The sequence below is a fragment of the Equus przewalskii genome, chromosome 11, assembly GCF_037783145.1.
Source record: "Equus przewalskii isolate Varuska chromosome 11, EquPr2, whole genome shotgun sequence".
Taxonomy (NCBI): Eukaryota; Metazoa; Chordata; class Mammalia; order Perissodactyla; family Equidae; genus Equus; species Equus przewalskii.
In genome coordinates this window covers 13,935,374-13,951,499 of record NC_091841.1, presented here as the reverse complement: position 1 = coordinate 13,951,499, position 16,126 = coordinate 13,935,374, and the positions used below count along the sequence as shown (strand labels likewise).

Below are 16,126 nucleotides of genomic sequence, written 5' to 3'. Positions count from 1 at the left end.
AGTGCAACTAACTGGGTGATATTTGGGTGTGGTGGAACCAATGGATTGTCTGACGTTCTGATTTCGGAGTTAAACGTGCTTCCAAAATACATTTGTCATTTTTAAGAAGGTATGGACACAAAGAGATTATATTATTCAACTGTATTAACATAAGCTTAGAAGAGCAGATTGCCCATATTTGTAAGAAAATGCAAATTAGTTCCAGTGACATGAATCAATGTTTCCAGGGACAATAATGATTACTTTATATTAAATGCAAAAGAAAAAATCCAAGTTACGTTGTTTATGTATTTCAAGACACGCATATAATTCATAGAAAAAGACAGAAAAATCATGCAGCAAATATTAACAGAAGTTCTCTCTGAATGGTTTCATTTTAGCTGATTTATCTTTCCCTTTGCCATTTACTTTAGTAATCACGTTTTCTAAGTCAATTTGTATATTTTCTACAATTCATATTTTAAAAGAAATTCATGAGTTGGCTTCATGAAGAATTATCTCCAAAAATTTAGAAGAAATTACATTCTTGTAAAATGTCGTATAGGAGAGCATTCAATCTAATTTCTGAGTTTGTGATATAAAAAGAAATAGCTCAATAAGAATTCTCTAGGATCTAAATCCCTGAGGTCATGGAGGAGTACATAAGCCTAATAGTTTGCTCCTAGGAGTCAGATTCAGCTTCCAAATCTCTGTCTCTCTCTCCCTCCTCTTTCTCTCTCTCTCTGATTTGTTCTGGATATTAAGAAAGACACTCTCATCACTTTAATTAAAATTTATTGTGGACTCATGATACACTTACAAACTTCTCAATATTTTAATAATGTTTCAAGTTTGAGTGAGGACTTCATTAGAGACCCTTAATAATAAAAATGGAAACTTCAGGTGAGTTGGTTTCAGGTTGGGTGATCCATCTTGTGTTACCTTTCCCTTATATGGGGGACATTGAGGTCCTGCAGCCTTTGAGGATGGGAGCATTCTTTGTTAGTCTAAATGCCATAATGTCTCCTGAGTTCATCTTCCCAAAGGCTCAAGTTACTGAATTTTGATCTCTTCCCCCTTCCCTGTGGTATCATCTTGATTTTGGCTTTGAGGATATTCACCATGTGCCTAGCATAGTAAAGGCACACTGAAAATTTTTAAAAGAGTATTATAAGATCAGAGAATGTCCTCAAACTCTCACAATCTTGTAGAAGGGAGATAACAATAATATGTATAAAGAAATAGTGAACACAATATATCATGAAAATTTTGATTTCCTAATAGTAATGTCTGCAGGTAAACTAAGAATGTGAAAGATATTGCTGGAATGAAAAAGGAACTTTTCTTGGTGATAGTGATTTTCATTTACAGCTTTATATATTGCAAGTGCTACATAAGTATACTAGAAAAAGAGGACGTTCCAGGTGAAAGAAGAGAAAAATCAAATAAGCCAAGGAATAAAGGAGCAAAAGTTCTTCACTATAAGCTGAGAATATCAGCATGATTAAAGAAGATTGAGACTAGGGATCAACTAGTGTACAGCTTTAGGTAGAACGGAGTAGACACATTTAGAATTAGCTAATAGGGAGAAATCAAAGTTTTTGGAGCCAAAGACTATCATAATAACCATAGAAGTCAAGGGAAGAGGAAGCTGATGTTCTCACAGTGCAAGCTAGCAGCACTACAGGGAAGTTGGCTGTGCCTCAGCTGCCATAATCCACCTGAGTAATGATTGCAGCTTGCTAAGTCTCCCACAGGCACCAAACTTAGATTGGAAAGGGAGGACAAAAGAGTCATATAATAATGAGAAAGCAAGGGAAAAACAGACAATTTATTGAAGGACAGTAAGGGGTGAATTAAGTCAAACAGGGTGAAGAGGAGATCCCAGAAAGGGAGCTGAGCTTCACTTTGATGTCCCAAATTGTACCCACATGTTCATTACTGCCCGCCTTGGCCCTTGATCTATTTCTTAGATTTTTAAAAATAATATAAGGATTTGAAAGTACCAATTAGTCATAGCACTAAGAGTTAAATGGGGAGGGTGAAGAAACCTACATCTCCCAGACTCCACAAGTGTCAAACTCTGTGCTAAGTATATTAACATCATTTCATAATTTAATACTTATAAATCTATGAAACATGTATTATGCCCTTATTACTGATAAAGAAGTTGAGGCTCAGAAAATTCAAGAAATTCACCAAAGATAACTCAGTAAATGACAATGCCTGGAATTGAATTTAAATCTATGTTTCAAGTCCATACTTCTTTCATTATGCTGGTGTGTCGTTAGCTCTTTGCCACTTTCCAGCCCATTCTCTTTTCTACATGTAGGAAATACATTTTTTTGAGTGTCAAGAAAGGCTTTAGTAGGGTCATCCCAGTGGCGCAGCAGTTAAGTTCGCACTTTCCACTTCAGCGGCCCAGGATTCGAGGGTTCAGATTCCAGGTGTGGACCTATGCACTGCTTTTTAAGCTATGCTGTGGCAAGCGTCTCACATATAAAATAGAGGAAGATGTTATCTCAGGGCCAATCTTCTTCAGCAAAAAGAGGAGGATAGGCAGCAGACGTTAGCTCAGGGTTAATCTTCCTTAAAAACAAACAAATAGACAAACAAACAAAGCAAGCATTTAGCTACAAATGAGTTAATAGCTTCTTTCTACCTTGACCTAGTCAGACAAAACTAAAATAGCGTCTTCACCTATGGGAGTCCTGCTAATAGTCTTTTATTAACCGAAACATTTCAGACATGTGCTTGTTGTTATTATAACCTTATTTTTAAAAATATTTTTAAATGATTAAAGATAATTGTGTGCTTATGAGCCACTTGAGAATACAGATGCTTTTGTTTTCTCAAAATGACATATACAAATATAACAAAGATTACGTGATTCAATACAGGCTAATCGCATATGTAGCTTTTAACCAAAACCAATGTTTGTACCACCAGAAATTTGGAGGATGATTATGTAACCATTAGTGTTTATTACCATATCATTTATCAAGAATATAGAAACTATATATTAGGGAATATAGAAGGCTTGAGCAAAACACATTATAAGTTACTCTCCAATTCAGATTTTCTCTGAGTATTGAATGTTATAATATTCTGAGAAAAGATATCAGATTAAAAAATAATAATAGAAAGTTAGAAGATAATGATCAAGGAATCTAGATGAGCACGTTGAGAGCATCAGTGACATTAATTGAGACAAACTTTAGTAAGAAAGAAAATACAGGAGTGAGGGAACAGCATGTCATAAATGCAACTTCCACATTTTATCAGGTTTCTATATTGTTTTTAGAACACTAAGTCCATTACTGTAGCATCAGGATAAACCAAAGGAAAGCCTGAAGATACACAGGGCTATACTTCCTTCAACGTCTATATATTTTTTTCACAACTTGAAAATTCCTGTGGTGACTCATAAATGCTGCCTTTCCTATGATCCGCAATTTGAATATTATAACTCTAGAAGTATGATTGCCTCTAATGCTTTACTTCTCCTGATTGTTCTCTTATAAATTTTTGTGCTTAATTTATTTTCATTGTTATATTAGTGTTATTAAAAAAACACAGATCTTCAGAACGATAGAAGTTTGAAAGACACATATTTTTCTACAACAGTGTAGAATACTATTCTGTCTAACCCTACACTTAATTCAAATTCTGGCACTCAGGTCAACTTCAAAACCCAACTTATCACTAACAAGCTGTGTAACCTCTAGCAAGTTGCTTAACTTATATATGCCTCAATTTCCTTATGTAAAATATGGAGCTACTTGTTTTACAATTCATGGTGGTATTTGAAGATCGAAATTAATATATTGTAATGTTTTAGCACAATCCCTGCCACATGGTAAGTGTTATATAAATATACTATCACCACTACAATTTTTATTATCATTATTTCAGATTTTCTTCAACCACAATCATGTTGCTAGCTGAAGGAAATCAGAGCGCTGGAACCACATTCACGCTCTTGGGCTTCTCAGAATATCCAGGCCTCCAGGTACCCCTATTCCTGGTATTCTTGACCGTCTACATGGTCACTGTGGTGGGGAACCTGGGCGTGATCATGATCATCAGGATCAGTCCTAAACTCCACACCCCCATGTATTTTTTTCTCTGCCACTTGTCCTTTGTTGATTTTTGTTATTCCACTACAGTTATACCCAAACTGTTGGAGAATTTGATTGTGGAAGACAGAAGTATCTCTTTCATAGGATGCATCACACAATTCTTCTTGGCTTGTATATTTGTGATGGCAGAAACATTCATGTTGGCAGTGATGGCCTATGACCACTTTTGGCAGTTTGCAACCCTCTGCTCTACACAGTAGTAATGTCCCAAAAGCTCTGTGCATCATTGGTGGCTGGGCCCTACACATGGGGTATAGTCTCTTCTCTGACACTCACATATTCTCTCCTGGCATTATCCTTTTGTGGGTCTAACATAATAAATAATATTTTCTGTGACCACTCAGTCATTGTCTCTAACTCCTGATCTGACCCTTACATCAGCCAAGTGCTTTGTTTTATCATCACCATATTCAATGAGGCGAGCAGCCTAGTAATCTTCCTCACTACTTATATATTCATTTTTGTTACTGTCATAAAAATACCTTCTGCTACTGGATGCCAAAAAGCCCTCTCCACTTGTGCCTCTCACCTGACTGCAATTGCCATTTTCTATGGGACTATCCTGTTCCTTTATTGTGTACCCAATTCCAAAAACTCATGGCTTACAGTCAAATTAGGTTCTATATTTTATACAGTGGTGACTTCCATGCTGAATCCTCTGATCTATAGCCTCAGGAACAAAGATGTGAAGGAGAGTGTCAAGAAATTAATGAATCACTCAATACAATTTTGTTGAAGATTTGTATTTCCAAAAGGAATTTGATTGAATATATTGATGATTGTTTAATGCTTCTAGTAGAGATGATGATTTAAATTATCTAGTCAACTTACCAGATTTTTAAATCTATTGTAATAAACTAGTTATTTGATCATTTGACTTCTATTCACTTCAATGTTTAGTAAAATATCTGTGGACCATATGTGAAGTAACATAAATGTTGTGGGTGGAAGTGTCCCCAAAATATCCTTGTCCACCAAGATGCTCAGAATGTGATGACATATAGTAATAGCGTCTCTGTAGATGTAATAAAGGTAAGGATCAAGGTGAGATCATTCTGGATTAGGATGGGCCCTGAATCTTATGAGTGAGTCTTTATAAGAGACAGTAAATGACACATGGAGACACATAGGGAAGAAGCCTTTGTGAAGATGGAGGCAGAAATTGATGTTTGCTGCTACCAACAAGGGGGCTCCAGGATCCAGCAGAATCCAGAGGACGCAAGAAAGGATTCTCCTCCAGCATTTTCAGAATGAGCATGGTCCTGCCAGCACATTCATTTCAGGCTTCTGCTCTTGAGAACCGTGAGGGAATAAATATCCATTGTTCAAGCCAACAAGTTTTTGCTAGATTACTGCAGCAATGCTGGTGATTTTATTTAACAGTAAATATCAGACCATTAAATCTAAATCTGTTGAATCCTGTATTGGTGTGGTAAATCATTTTTAAGCCATTCTTCCATTATATTTAAGCAATGAGAATGTCAGAGTTACAGTGGAATTTTGAGACGCTGTAGCTAACTAGGAGTGTGAATATGGAAGAATTAGCAATGAGAATCTGGAGGCACTCTCTCTAAGATCTGGCACAGTTATTTACTCCTTTCTCCCAAAGGGTGTCTTGTACTTGTATTATAGTACAGGAAGTGATGTTAAACATGATGCTTCCAAATATATAAAAATATTGATTTTATACGAATTTCTGGAAGGATTACCAAGGGGACTAAAAATGAAAAGTTCATAGTTACTAAATTCAGATATCTCACAATCTGATGTGCCAAACTTGATTCTGTAAATTCTCTTTACTAACAATAAATATCATAATACATTTTAAAAGTAGTTTGTATAATCCTTGTTTTGCTTTAAAATGTTAATCTTTGGTTAATTACACATTTCACCTGCATGACATAGCTTCATCTGGCAGACAAATATGGCATGGTTTCAACTGTTTTGATTGAAAAATCCTCTATATTTATTATTCTTTTGTTAATATTAACCCGGTGACTGACTCTGTTAGAAAAACTCAAAATGTTATCTTTATTTATCTCTTGCTAATCATGGTTTGTATCACACAAGGTTCCCCGGAATACGCACTGTGCAGATTGCCAATGCTGTTGCTCTGTCACTTTAGTGATTAAATAGTATTTGCATCTTAAGAGCAAGTGTGTTCATCTCAAGTAAAACTTTCTAACTTCATCTTGTACTATAAGGGTATACCACAAAACCTTGTCTTATACGTGAGAATAAATAGGCAATTTTAAAATATAAAAAAATCAGATATTTTACTTTTAATTTTCCTTAGCTATAAAAGAGAGATTTCACGTAATTTTATCACAATATTCTGACCAATTGCCAATACACTGTAAGGCACATTTTCCATATAATCCTGCTCAAGGTTTGTTCACACTGGGAAATGAAATAAAAACCTTTTCATTTCAATTCCACCAGGGAGGATTATATGTTTCTCTCTCTTTCTGTGTGTGTGCGTGTGTGTGTGTGTGTGTGGTGTTGTGCTATTAAAGGAGCAGAATATATACACTCCCTCTTCCAACAGGCTTATAATAAATTAAGCATTGTCAGTTGTTACCCTTGAAAGCGAATTTTTTTATTACATACTTTGTGGTACAGTGGCCTGTATATGGAGAAAGGGTAAATTGTCTTTGGCCTTGCATTTCTGAATAAAAGAGGAAAGAAGATGACAACACAGAAAAAGGCAGAAAAAAATATTTGAGTATGTTAATTTATTTATTTTTAATTTAGTGGAATATCTTGTCAAAGCACAAGAATATCCATCAAACCTAAGGTAATCAAAACAAGAGATTTTCAAATTTTTTTATTCCTGTAAGTCATCTATGGGTGCTATAAAATGAAGATTTGGGTGTAGTGGGGGCCAAGAGGCTACGTTCTAATAAACTTAAAAGAGATGTTCCTATTATTGGCCATTGGACCAGAATCTAAGTAGCAAGTATCTAAACAAACATATTTTTATTTTGGATAAAATTCAGCTGGTGTAGACTCATGTCTAATTGTGTATGGAGTCATTAGGGAGCCTGTAATGTGAACTCCTTATTTCTCCTTTCTTCTATTGGCAACAATTGGAACAATAATGAAAATAATATTATTTATGAAATTTTAATAATCACACAAACTTTACAACAAGCACAATTTTATAAAAATATGAAACATTTAAGTTAGAGAAATAAAATTCTTGTAGTCTTTGTAGTCCTGGTATACTCTCCATTTTCAGTTTCTTTGAATAGTTTACCTTTGCAAACTCTCTGCAAAAGTGAGCCAGGGAGACAACAGTAGGACAGGAAGACAGAAAGGCAGGAAATACTATCAGTCGGGGCTTCATAGGACATTTTAAGAACTTTGGCTTTTACTTTGAGTGAAATAGGGAAACACTGCAGGGTGTTAGAAGAGTGATATGATCTCATTTAAATTTTAGAAGAAACACTCTGGCTGATGCTGAGAACAAACCCTGAGAGAAGAGAGAGGTAGAAAGTGGAAACCTGTTAGGGGACTATATAATGTACAAAAGATGATGATTACTGCTGTTCTTTCTTTCCTCTTAAACCACATGCAATTCTTCAAAAAAAACAAAAACAAAATCTCATTCTTAGCAGTGCTGGTCTATAACCACTTCCTGGATGTTTGTAAGCTTCTGCTTCACATGGTTGCCATGTCACAGAAGTGGTACTCCATCCTTCTGGCTGGATGCTACATTTGGGCACTGTCTGTAACCTTACGCTCATTCTCTCATTGTATTGGTTATTGTGAGTCCAACAATTAACATATTTTTTATGAATGTTTTGTTTCCGTTTTAGACCCTGTTCACTTCATCCAGATAATTTTCTTTTTACTTTAGCTAACTTTAATAAATGAAGAATGCTCATAGTCATCACTTCCTAGCTTTCATTTTCATCACTATCCTATAGATACTTACTACCTGTGGGCATCACAGAGTACTCCCCACATCTGCCTTCCAGCTTACCCTCATCCTTTCTCTCTACATTGGGCCCAACTCCAAGAACTCATGGGCAATTGTTAAGTATGGTCTGTGTTTTATGCTGTGCTAATCCCCATGCTGAACTCATTGACTTATAGCTTGAGGTATGAAAATATGAAAGAGGCTGTGAGGAAGTTAATAGATAGGCTGCAAAATATTTTAGTACTCAATCTAATCTTAATGAATATATTTCTATGAAATTATGTGTCTATTCAAATGTCACCTTCTCAGAGAATCTTTCCCTGAAAACCTAATCTAATGAGATAGTCACTTCTTAGCCCTTTAACCTAGTTTATGTTTTTTCATAGCAATAGATGATATTTTAAATACATGCAATAACTTATTTGTCTGTTATTTGCATATTCCAGTAGAACATAAAATCCAAGAGGACAGAAATTTCTTGTATTATTTTTGTATCTTATTTCTCTATTGCCTACAAGTGCCTAGAAACACATCAGGCCTTCAGTGAATACTTACTGGATGAATAAAAGAAGGAATGAAATAAGAAGTTCAGACTAAATTGACAATATTTAGTATTACACCCTGTTTACCGACGTAAGACCTTGGGTGATGAACCTTCAACGAATATGGCCCCCACTTGAGATTCTAAAGGCCAAAAGAGCAGAAATAATATTATCAAAGTTGACCATGTTTGTTTATAGGAATGCTTCTACTGCAGATTCTTGTACTGTGGAAAATATGTCTTTGTCTAATTTTAAGTATTTAGTTTTAGTTGGATATTATATTACCACTTGACTATCCTACACTTGTCAGAACCACAAAAATGATGCCTTTATCATCAACAGTATCTCTCATAATTAGGTTTGAGCTTAATTTTTTTTAACTGGATAGGTTCAATTTAGACATCTTTCTCTTTCAGAGCTTAATTCAGATTACAGAAAAATTCAAGAGTTTATTCAGTATTACAGTTAATATGACAGGAAATTTTGGTTCATTTGGATTACCAGACTCAGAAACTCAAAAGTGTAGGGTTCTGTATATAATTGATAAGTAATAACCCCCGATTAGAATGATCCTGGTTCACAAAGATGAGAGAAATTTTTTATAGTTTGAATTAAGTGTCAAAATACTTCTGAATCATCCCATCTATTTCTGGCTAAGTTGCTTTTGGGCACTGGCCAAGTGATAATTCTTGCCTATAGGAAAGATAGAAATAATGTATCACTACCATTAATCTTAAAGTATAGCATCTCAAAAATGCTTAGGCTTCAGGAATAATCACGCATAATTCACAAGAAAAAGGATCTGAAACATGTAAATACTCTACAAAATATCAGTGGAATCTCTCTGTAAGCAAAATATACTTGCCTGCTATATTAATGTTTCTATTAAGAATTCTTATATAAGTTGGCTTCTCTTAAGACAAAATACACCTTTAGGGTATTATACTAAATGAAATAAGTCAGAGGGAGAAAGTCAAATACCGATGATCTCACTCATAAGTAGAAGATAAAAACGATGACAAACAAGCACATAGAGACAGAGACTCGATTGGTCGTTACCAGAGGAGAAGGCGAGAGGGAGGAGGTTATTAGGGTGATTAGGCACATGTGTGTGGTAATGGGTTTTAGTTAGTCTTTGGGTGGTAAACATCATGTAATCTACAGAGAAATTGAAATATATAACACTGTACACCTGAAATTTATACAATGTCATAAACTGGTGTTTGTTTATTTTTTAAAGATGGTACCTGAGCTAACATCTGTTGCCAATCTTATTCTTTCTTTTTCCTCTTCTTTCCCCAAAAGCCCCCCAGTACATAGTTGTTCACTCCAGTTGTAGGTCTTTCTGGTGTGCTACGTGGGAGGCTGCCTTAGCATGGACTGGTGAATGGTGCCACGTCTGTGCCCAGGGTCCCAACTGGCAAAACCCTGGGCTGCCAAAGTGGAGCATGTGAAGTTAACCACTCGGCCATTGGGCTGGCCCCTAAACCAATGTTACTGCCATAAAAAAAAGAAAAAAAAAGAAATGAGAATTTCTTTATGATGCAGAGCAAGCCAACATTCATAAAGCAAAATAAATGTTACCACATTAAAATTAAAGCATATTCCCTTGAAACACAAGGCAACATTGAAAAGAGAAGCTTTAGAATAAGAGAAAAATTTTGCAACATATTTATACTAACGATCAATATCTAAAATACAGAAATATCTATGACAAATTAAAGAAAGACAGTAAATAAATGGTGATAATTTTTTTAAAAAAATTATATGAAAAAATCATCTTCAGTTCACCCTTGTGCATCCTCCAAATATTTTTCTGTGTATATCATGGCATGAAAAAATGTGGCAAATCATTGCTCTTGAGAAACTCAAGCACATATGCCAAAAAAGAGCTGTACAAAATAGTCTGCAGTTGCACATTGTTTGCAATGACAGAAATGGAAATAGTCTAAATAGGCATAAAAAGAGTGATATAGGGCCAGCCAGGTTGCCTACTGGTTAAGTTCAACATCCTATGCTGTGGCTGTCCAGGTTCGCTTCCCAGGCACAGACGTACAGCATTCACCTGTCAGTGACTATACTGTGGTTGTGGCTCACATACAAAAGAAAAGAGGAAGATTGGGAGCAGATGTTAACTCAGGGTGAAACTCCTTCAGCAAAAAAAAAAAAAAAGAAAAGAAGAAAAAGTGATTGTAGTCATACAATTGAACACTGTATAAGTTAAAGTGATTGCATTCAAAAATATACCAGTTGGCTGTAAATCTCAGAAATCTTGCCTAATATCATTTAAATAGATCAAAAGTAAAATGCACTCTATATATTGGGTATGGATATTCACGAATAATAAATAATATCATGGAAATGAAAATCACCAAATTAAATATGCTGCTTATCATTGAGGAAAGAGAGAAGGGAATGAAATGGCACAAGGTTATGAAAGAGTCTTTAATCCAATCTGCAATGTAACGTTCTAAAAAATAATAGGTAAATGTTCGTTTGTTTCAACTCAGTCTCTCAGTGCTTTAAAGTTGAAAGTAGCTAGAAGCATATTTCACTCTTTTTGCTGAGGAAAAAAAAACCACCCCAGGACTTAGTGGCTAAAAACAGTTTGTTACTTCTCACCATTCTGGGGGCTGAATGTATGATTCTTCTGCCAGTCTCACCCGGGCTCATCTCGTGGCTGCAATAATTTGGGAGCTCTGCTGGAGCTAAAATTTCTAAAATGGTATCATTCTTTTGTTAGGTGTCTTGGTGCTGGCTGTTGGCTTGGGTGCCTCAGTATTCTCCCACAGAATCTCTCATCCACTGGTGGATTACACTGGCTTCCTTGTGTGGTGATCACAGAACAGTGTTTGAAGAGATTAGAAGTGGAAGCTGTAAGGCATCTTGGTTCCTCTACTCCAGAATCTATTTAACATCACCTCCACATGTTCTTTATCAAACAAGTCACAGTTCCAGCTTACTGGGTTCATCACTGAATTCCCTAGTGGAAGCATCACTCCTCTAAACTAGTAGAGCTCATTGGTCCACTTATGGGAAGCAGAGATTTAGCTGGTGGTCATTAAGAATAATAGGGGATAGATCCACTCCTATTTCCATCCTGAACCCATAAATTCTGGGTCCAATAAATTATTGGAAAGACAGCAGTATATACTGGTTTCAGATTTAGAGCATATAGCACATTCTGGAAGCAAGTATTCCATCTCTCTAAAGTATTGTCAACGGAGCTTTTCCTATAACTGAATTTAAAAAATCTTCTTCCAATGTTCCAGCGACACTTCTTGAATTTCTGAATACTAGATGAATTTTCTTTCACAGCTGTCTTTCAGGAACATCCCAAGGCAGGATTGTTGTTCTGCAAATGTTCACGTTTGTGTGGTGTAGGATTGTAGTGCTACAAATGTCCATTTTTTGTGCGGTGCCAGCATATCATGTAGAATCATCTGAAAATAAGGCCCCGATTCTTCCTTCCGTATTCAGTTTGTAGTAGGGAATACCTTATGAGGCTACAAGTTCAGGCTGTGAAACAGAAAGCAATACAACAAGAGTGTGGACCATGGTCATCTGTACCACTTGCTCAGTAACAGGAGCATTGATGACTGCTGTGCACGCCTAATATTCTGGATTGGTGAGATAGAAAACAGCCAGTTCATGATGGAAAGTGTAGGTTGCATAGTAACTTAGTAGCCTATTGTCAATCATTCAGTCTCTATTAGGGTCAATTAAAAAGTCAGAAGCTGTTTTCCAAAAGGTGATTAGTTTTCCGCAGAGGAAGTTATTGCTTTAAAATCCTGAAAGTCTGATCTGTAACTCACTATAGAAGTTTATACAAAGTTCCGAACAACACTTATCTGCAAATACACTTGAAGAACAATCACATATGCTGAGTAATATGACCCATTTAGCACAGCAGCTGGCATGACAGACTGGACTTGTTAGAACTATCTCTTGTTTGGAGATTCATTCAAAATGGACAACCCTTTGGGTAACTTTATAAATGGATTGGAATAACCTGCCTAAACTAGTATATGCTGCCCTCAAAATCAAGAAGCCAACTGAATTTTGTTGTAGATAAGGCATGATTTGAGAAATACTGCCTATTTTAGTTTGGTTGATGTCCAAAGGACATTTTATTTAGGTGTAAACAAGGCCTGGTAATCAATTTCAAGATGCAATTTTTCTATGTAATTTCAAGGAAATTCCAGTCATTAAACATGGTACAAGGGAACTGGCATTTGCCTTAATTACTTGTTTTGATTCTTGTGAGGAATATGTTGCTAATGATTCTCCAGAGTTTGAGTCCCCAGGGCTATCTAGTTGAATGTAAGAGCCTTGGCGCCCCAGTTATACTCAGCTTACAGAGAAACAGGAGGGTAGTGTCCTGTTTCTCTGCAGCAGGGAAGCTTATTCAAGTTTTCTATGAGACAGGTAAAATATTATTTTCCTGATATGGTAACTAGGGTCTTCTATTTTTTTTTGTAAGTCACTGTAAATGTTACCCAATTCTCAGTCCAATAATATTAAAGACAGAAGTTAATGCTCATGGAAATATTTGGCTTCAAGTCTATTGGCCAACATTTCATGAGGAATAGAATAAACTTTCCACCTAGGAATGGATATTTAAATATCTCTTTATATGCATCTTAAATTGGTATACAAACTTTCACAAAAATGAGAATTAGTTAGTTCTGAAAGTATTCTTACCTGATCAATCTTCAGAACATTAAGAGAGATCTATACAATATCTAGGCTGCAACAGAAGCTAATCTTTAGACTATAAACCCTAATAAACTTCACACTACCCTGATAAGTCAGAAGGTTCTCCTGTGTTCCTCAACCCTCAGCAGCTAAGCTAGTCAATGAGAGGTGTAGCCTTTACAGAACAAAAGGTGCTAAAATTGGATTGATAACCTCTCTTCCTAGATTTCTCTAACATTTTAAATTATTCCTAAAATAAAAGCATATTATCTTGAAGATTTTAGTTGATTTGTGTGTATAGGCAAAATACAATAGCAATATATGTTGTTCTTTGAGGCAATCAGTTCACATTTTTTACAGACTTCTTAACTAGTTTAAGCAATTATGTGCAAATATTTCCGATCAGTTAGGTGCATGCTATGCTACTAGCCAATGTGTGGATGTGCACACTACAATATAAGAATTTCTTGTGGAGACACAAATTGGAATGGAAATGCAAAGATGTTTCAGAGACTCGGCTTGGTTTGGTATATCCATAACAGTTATCTGCATGAGGCATGTTCTATATGGACAAAACTAGCACCAATAACTCTTCTCATATTCTTTTCACTACCATAGAAAGTCATGACTTGTTTGTCACTCACGTCCATAAATCTTCTCTTTGACAGAAACAACTCTCTTCTTCCACCCCCTTCCTTTAACAGCATTGTGATGATGGTTGCAAGAAATCTAAGTGTGGAGACAACTTTTGTTCTCTTGGGTTTCACAGATTACCCAGAGCTTCAGGTTCCTCTCTTCCTTGTGTTTCTGATCATGTATGTTATGACTGTAGTAGGAAATCTTGGGATGATAATAATCATAAAGATTAACCCAAAATTTCACACTCCCATGTACTTTTTCCTTAGCCACCTTTCTTTTGTTGATTTTTGTTACTCTTCCATTGTTACTCCCAAGCTGCTTGAGAACCTGGTCATGGCTGATAAAAGCATCTTCTACTCCAGCTGCATGTTGCAGTACTTCCTGTCCTGCACTGCTGTGGTGACTGAGTCCTTCTTGCTGGCAGTGATGGCCTATGACCGCTTTGTGGCGATCTGTAATCCTCTGCTTTATACAGTGGCCATGTCACAGAGGCTCTGTGCCCTCCTGGTGGCTGGGTCATACCTCTGGGGTATGTTTGGCCCCTTGGTACTCCTTTGCTATGCTCTCCAGTTAGATTTTTCTGGACATAACATAATCAACCACTTTTTCTGTGAATATACTGCTCTCATTGCTGTCTCAAGCTCTGATATACACATTGCACACCTACTGCTCTTCGGTTTTGCCACCTTCAATGAAGTGAGTACTTTACTCATCATTCTTGCTTCATACGTATTTATTTTTGTGACTGTACTCAACATCCCTTCTGCCAGCGGGCGTCACAAAGCCTTCTCCACCTGTGCCTCCCACCTCACTGCCATCACCATCTTCCACGGGACTATCCTTTCCCTTTACTGTGTGCCCAACTCCAAAAACTCTCGGCAAACTGTCAAAGTGGCCTCTGTATTTTACACAGTAGTCAACCCCATGTTGAATCCTCTGATCTATAGCCTGAGGAATAAAGATGTGAAGGATGCCTTCCAGAAATTAATGGTAACAAGAGTCCTATTTTCCTGAACCAATCTCAAAAGATGTTTTTAATTTTAAAAACAATGGAAACAGAGCCCTAAAGCTATAGCATATATTTGCATGAGGTTTTTAGCGGTAACTGTGACATTAATATATTGTGAATTTGTATACTGAAATCCCTTGGAGTTATTTGTGTTGTATGTCACTGAAGTATTGTATCTTTGTTGGGAGATATAGATAGATATGCTGTGTGATAAAAATGGGGGTGATGCTTTTCTGACACCTTCATTCCTTGGGTTCTGTGAATTCTCTGAAAGCACAGTCTTATGCTTTCTTACAGTCAGCTTATGCTGAGAAGTACTTTCAGCAAGGACAGTTACATCTATTGTTTAGGTGATGACATAGAAGTTGAAGAAACTAGCCTAGAGATGAATAAAATGGTTAATTTAAGACAGGAACTCAACTCTGATGACTCTAAATCTAGTGCTCTTTCACTGTAGTGCCTCTGAGGCTATGAATCTGAGAAACCACAAGGATTAGTTTTGTCCTTCAGAAAGGATAATCTCTCAAGTCATTTCACTATACCTAGATTAATTTTGGCTATTATTACTCAAAAGACTGCATTCCAGGTACTATGAGGTCTAGAAATCTCTACAAGTGTTTTCTAGTCTAGTCTAGTTCATATGCATTAGGACCAAGATGAATGTAATATGCATTTTACCTGGTAATATTGAGGAATCATGTTTCAAAACTTCTGTACCAATGTTTATATGAATGCCTAAATGAGCACAAAGATCTAGCAACAAACACTCTAAAAACTTAAGCAAATTATAACAGGAAGGCTAACTCTATAGAATTCAAAATAAATTACGAAGTTCCTTCTATTAAACGATTGTCATATTGGAGAAAATAACCATATGAGAGAAAGATAAAATTACATCTCTTCCTTATTTCACACAGCAAAAGAGAGTTCTAAAAGCAAGTTTAAAACTTAGATTACGTGAATATACGAAACTTCTTGGCCAAAAAACAGATAAGAAATTAAAATGGCAAATGAAAAGCTGAGAAAAAGTCACCACTTATGTCCAATATAGCAGAGAAGAAAATGAAAATACTGTAGAAAATAAACATGATATAATAAAATAGTCTATATAATAGAATGCAAATAGCCCTTAAATATATGAAGAATTATTCAACCAGACTCATAATAAATAATAAAAATACAAATGAAAACT

General features: G+C 35.9%; 2 protein-coding genes and 1 pseudogene across 3 annotated transcripts in view; 2 read left to right on the top strand and 1 right to left on the bottom strand.

Moving 5' to 3' along the window:
* The window catches only part of LOC139074340 (cTAGE family member 2-like), a 624,763-nt gene that overhangs the window by 434,909 nt on the left and 173,728 nt on the right, over positions 1-16,126 (bottom strand). The gene's annotated exons all lie outside the window — the stretch shown is intronic.
* On the top strand, positions 3,914-4,857 carry LOC139074568 (olfactory receptor 5D13-like; annotated as a pseudogene).
* Positions 13,911-14,939, top strand: LOC103544774 (olfactory receptor 5D14). Its single transcript, XM_008511580.2, has one exon. The coding sequence runs from the start codon at positions 13,911-13,913 to the stop codon at positions 14,937-14,939; it is 1,029 nt and encodes a 342-aa protein (XP_008509802.2).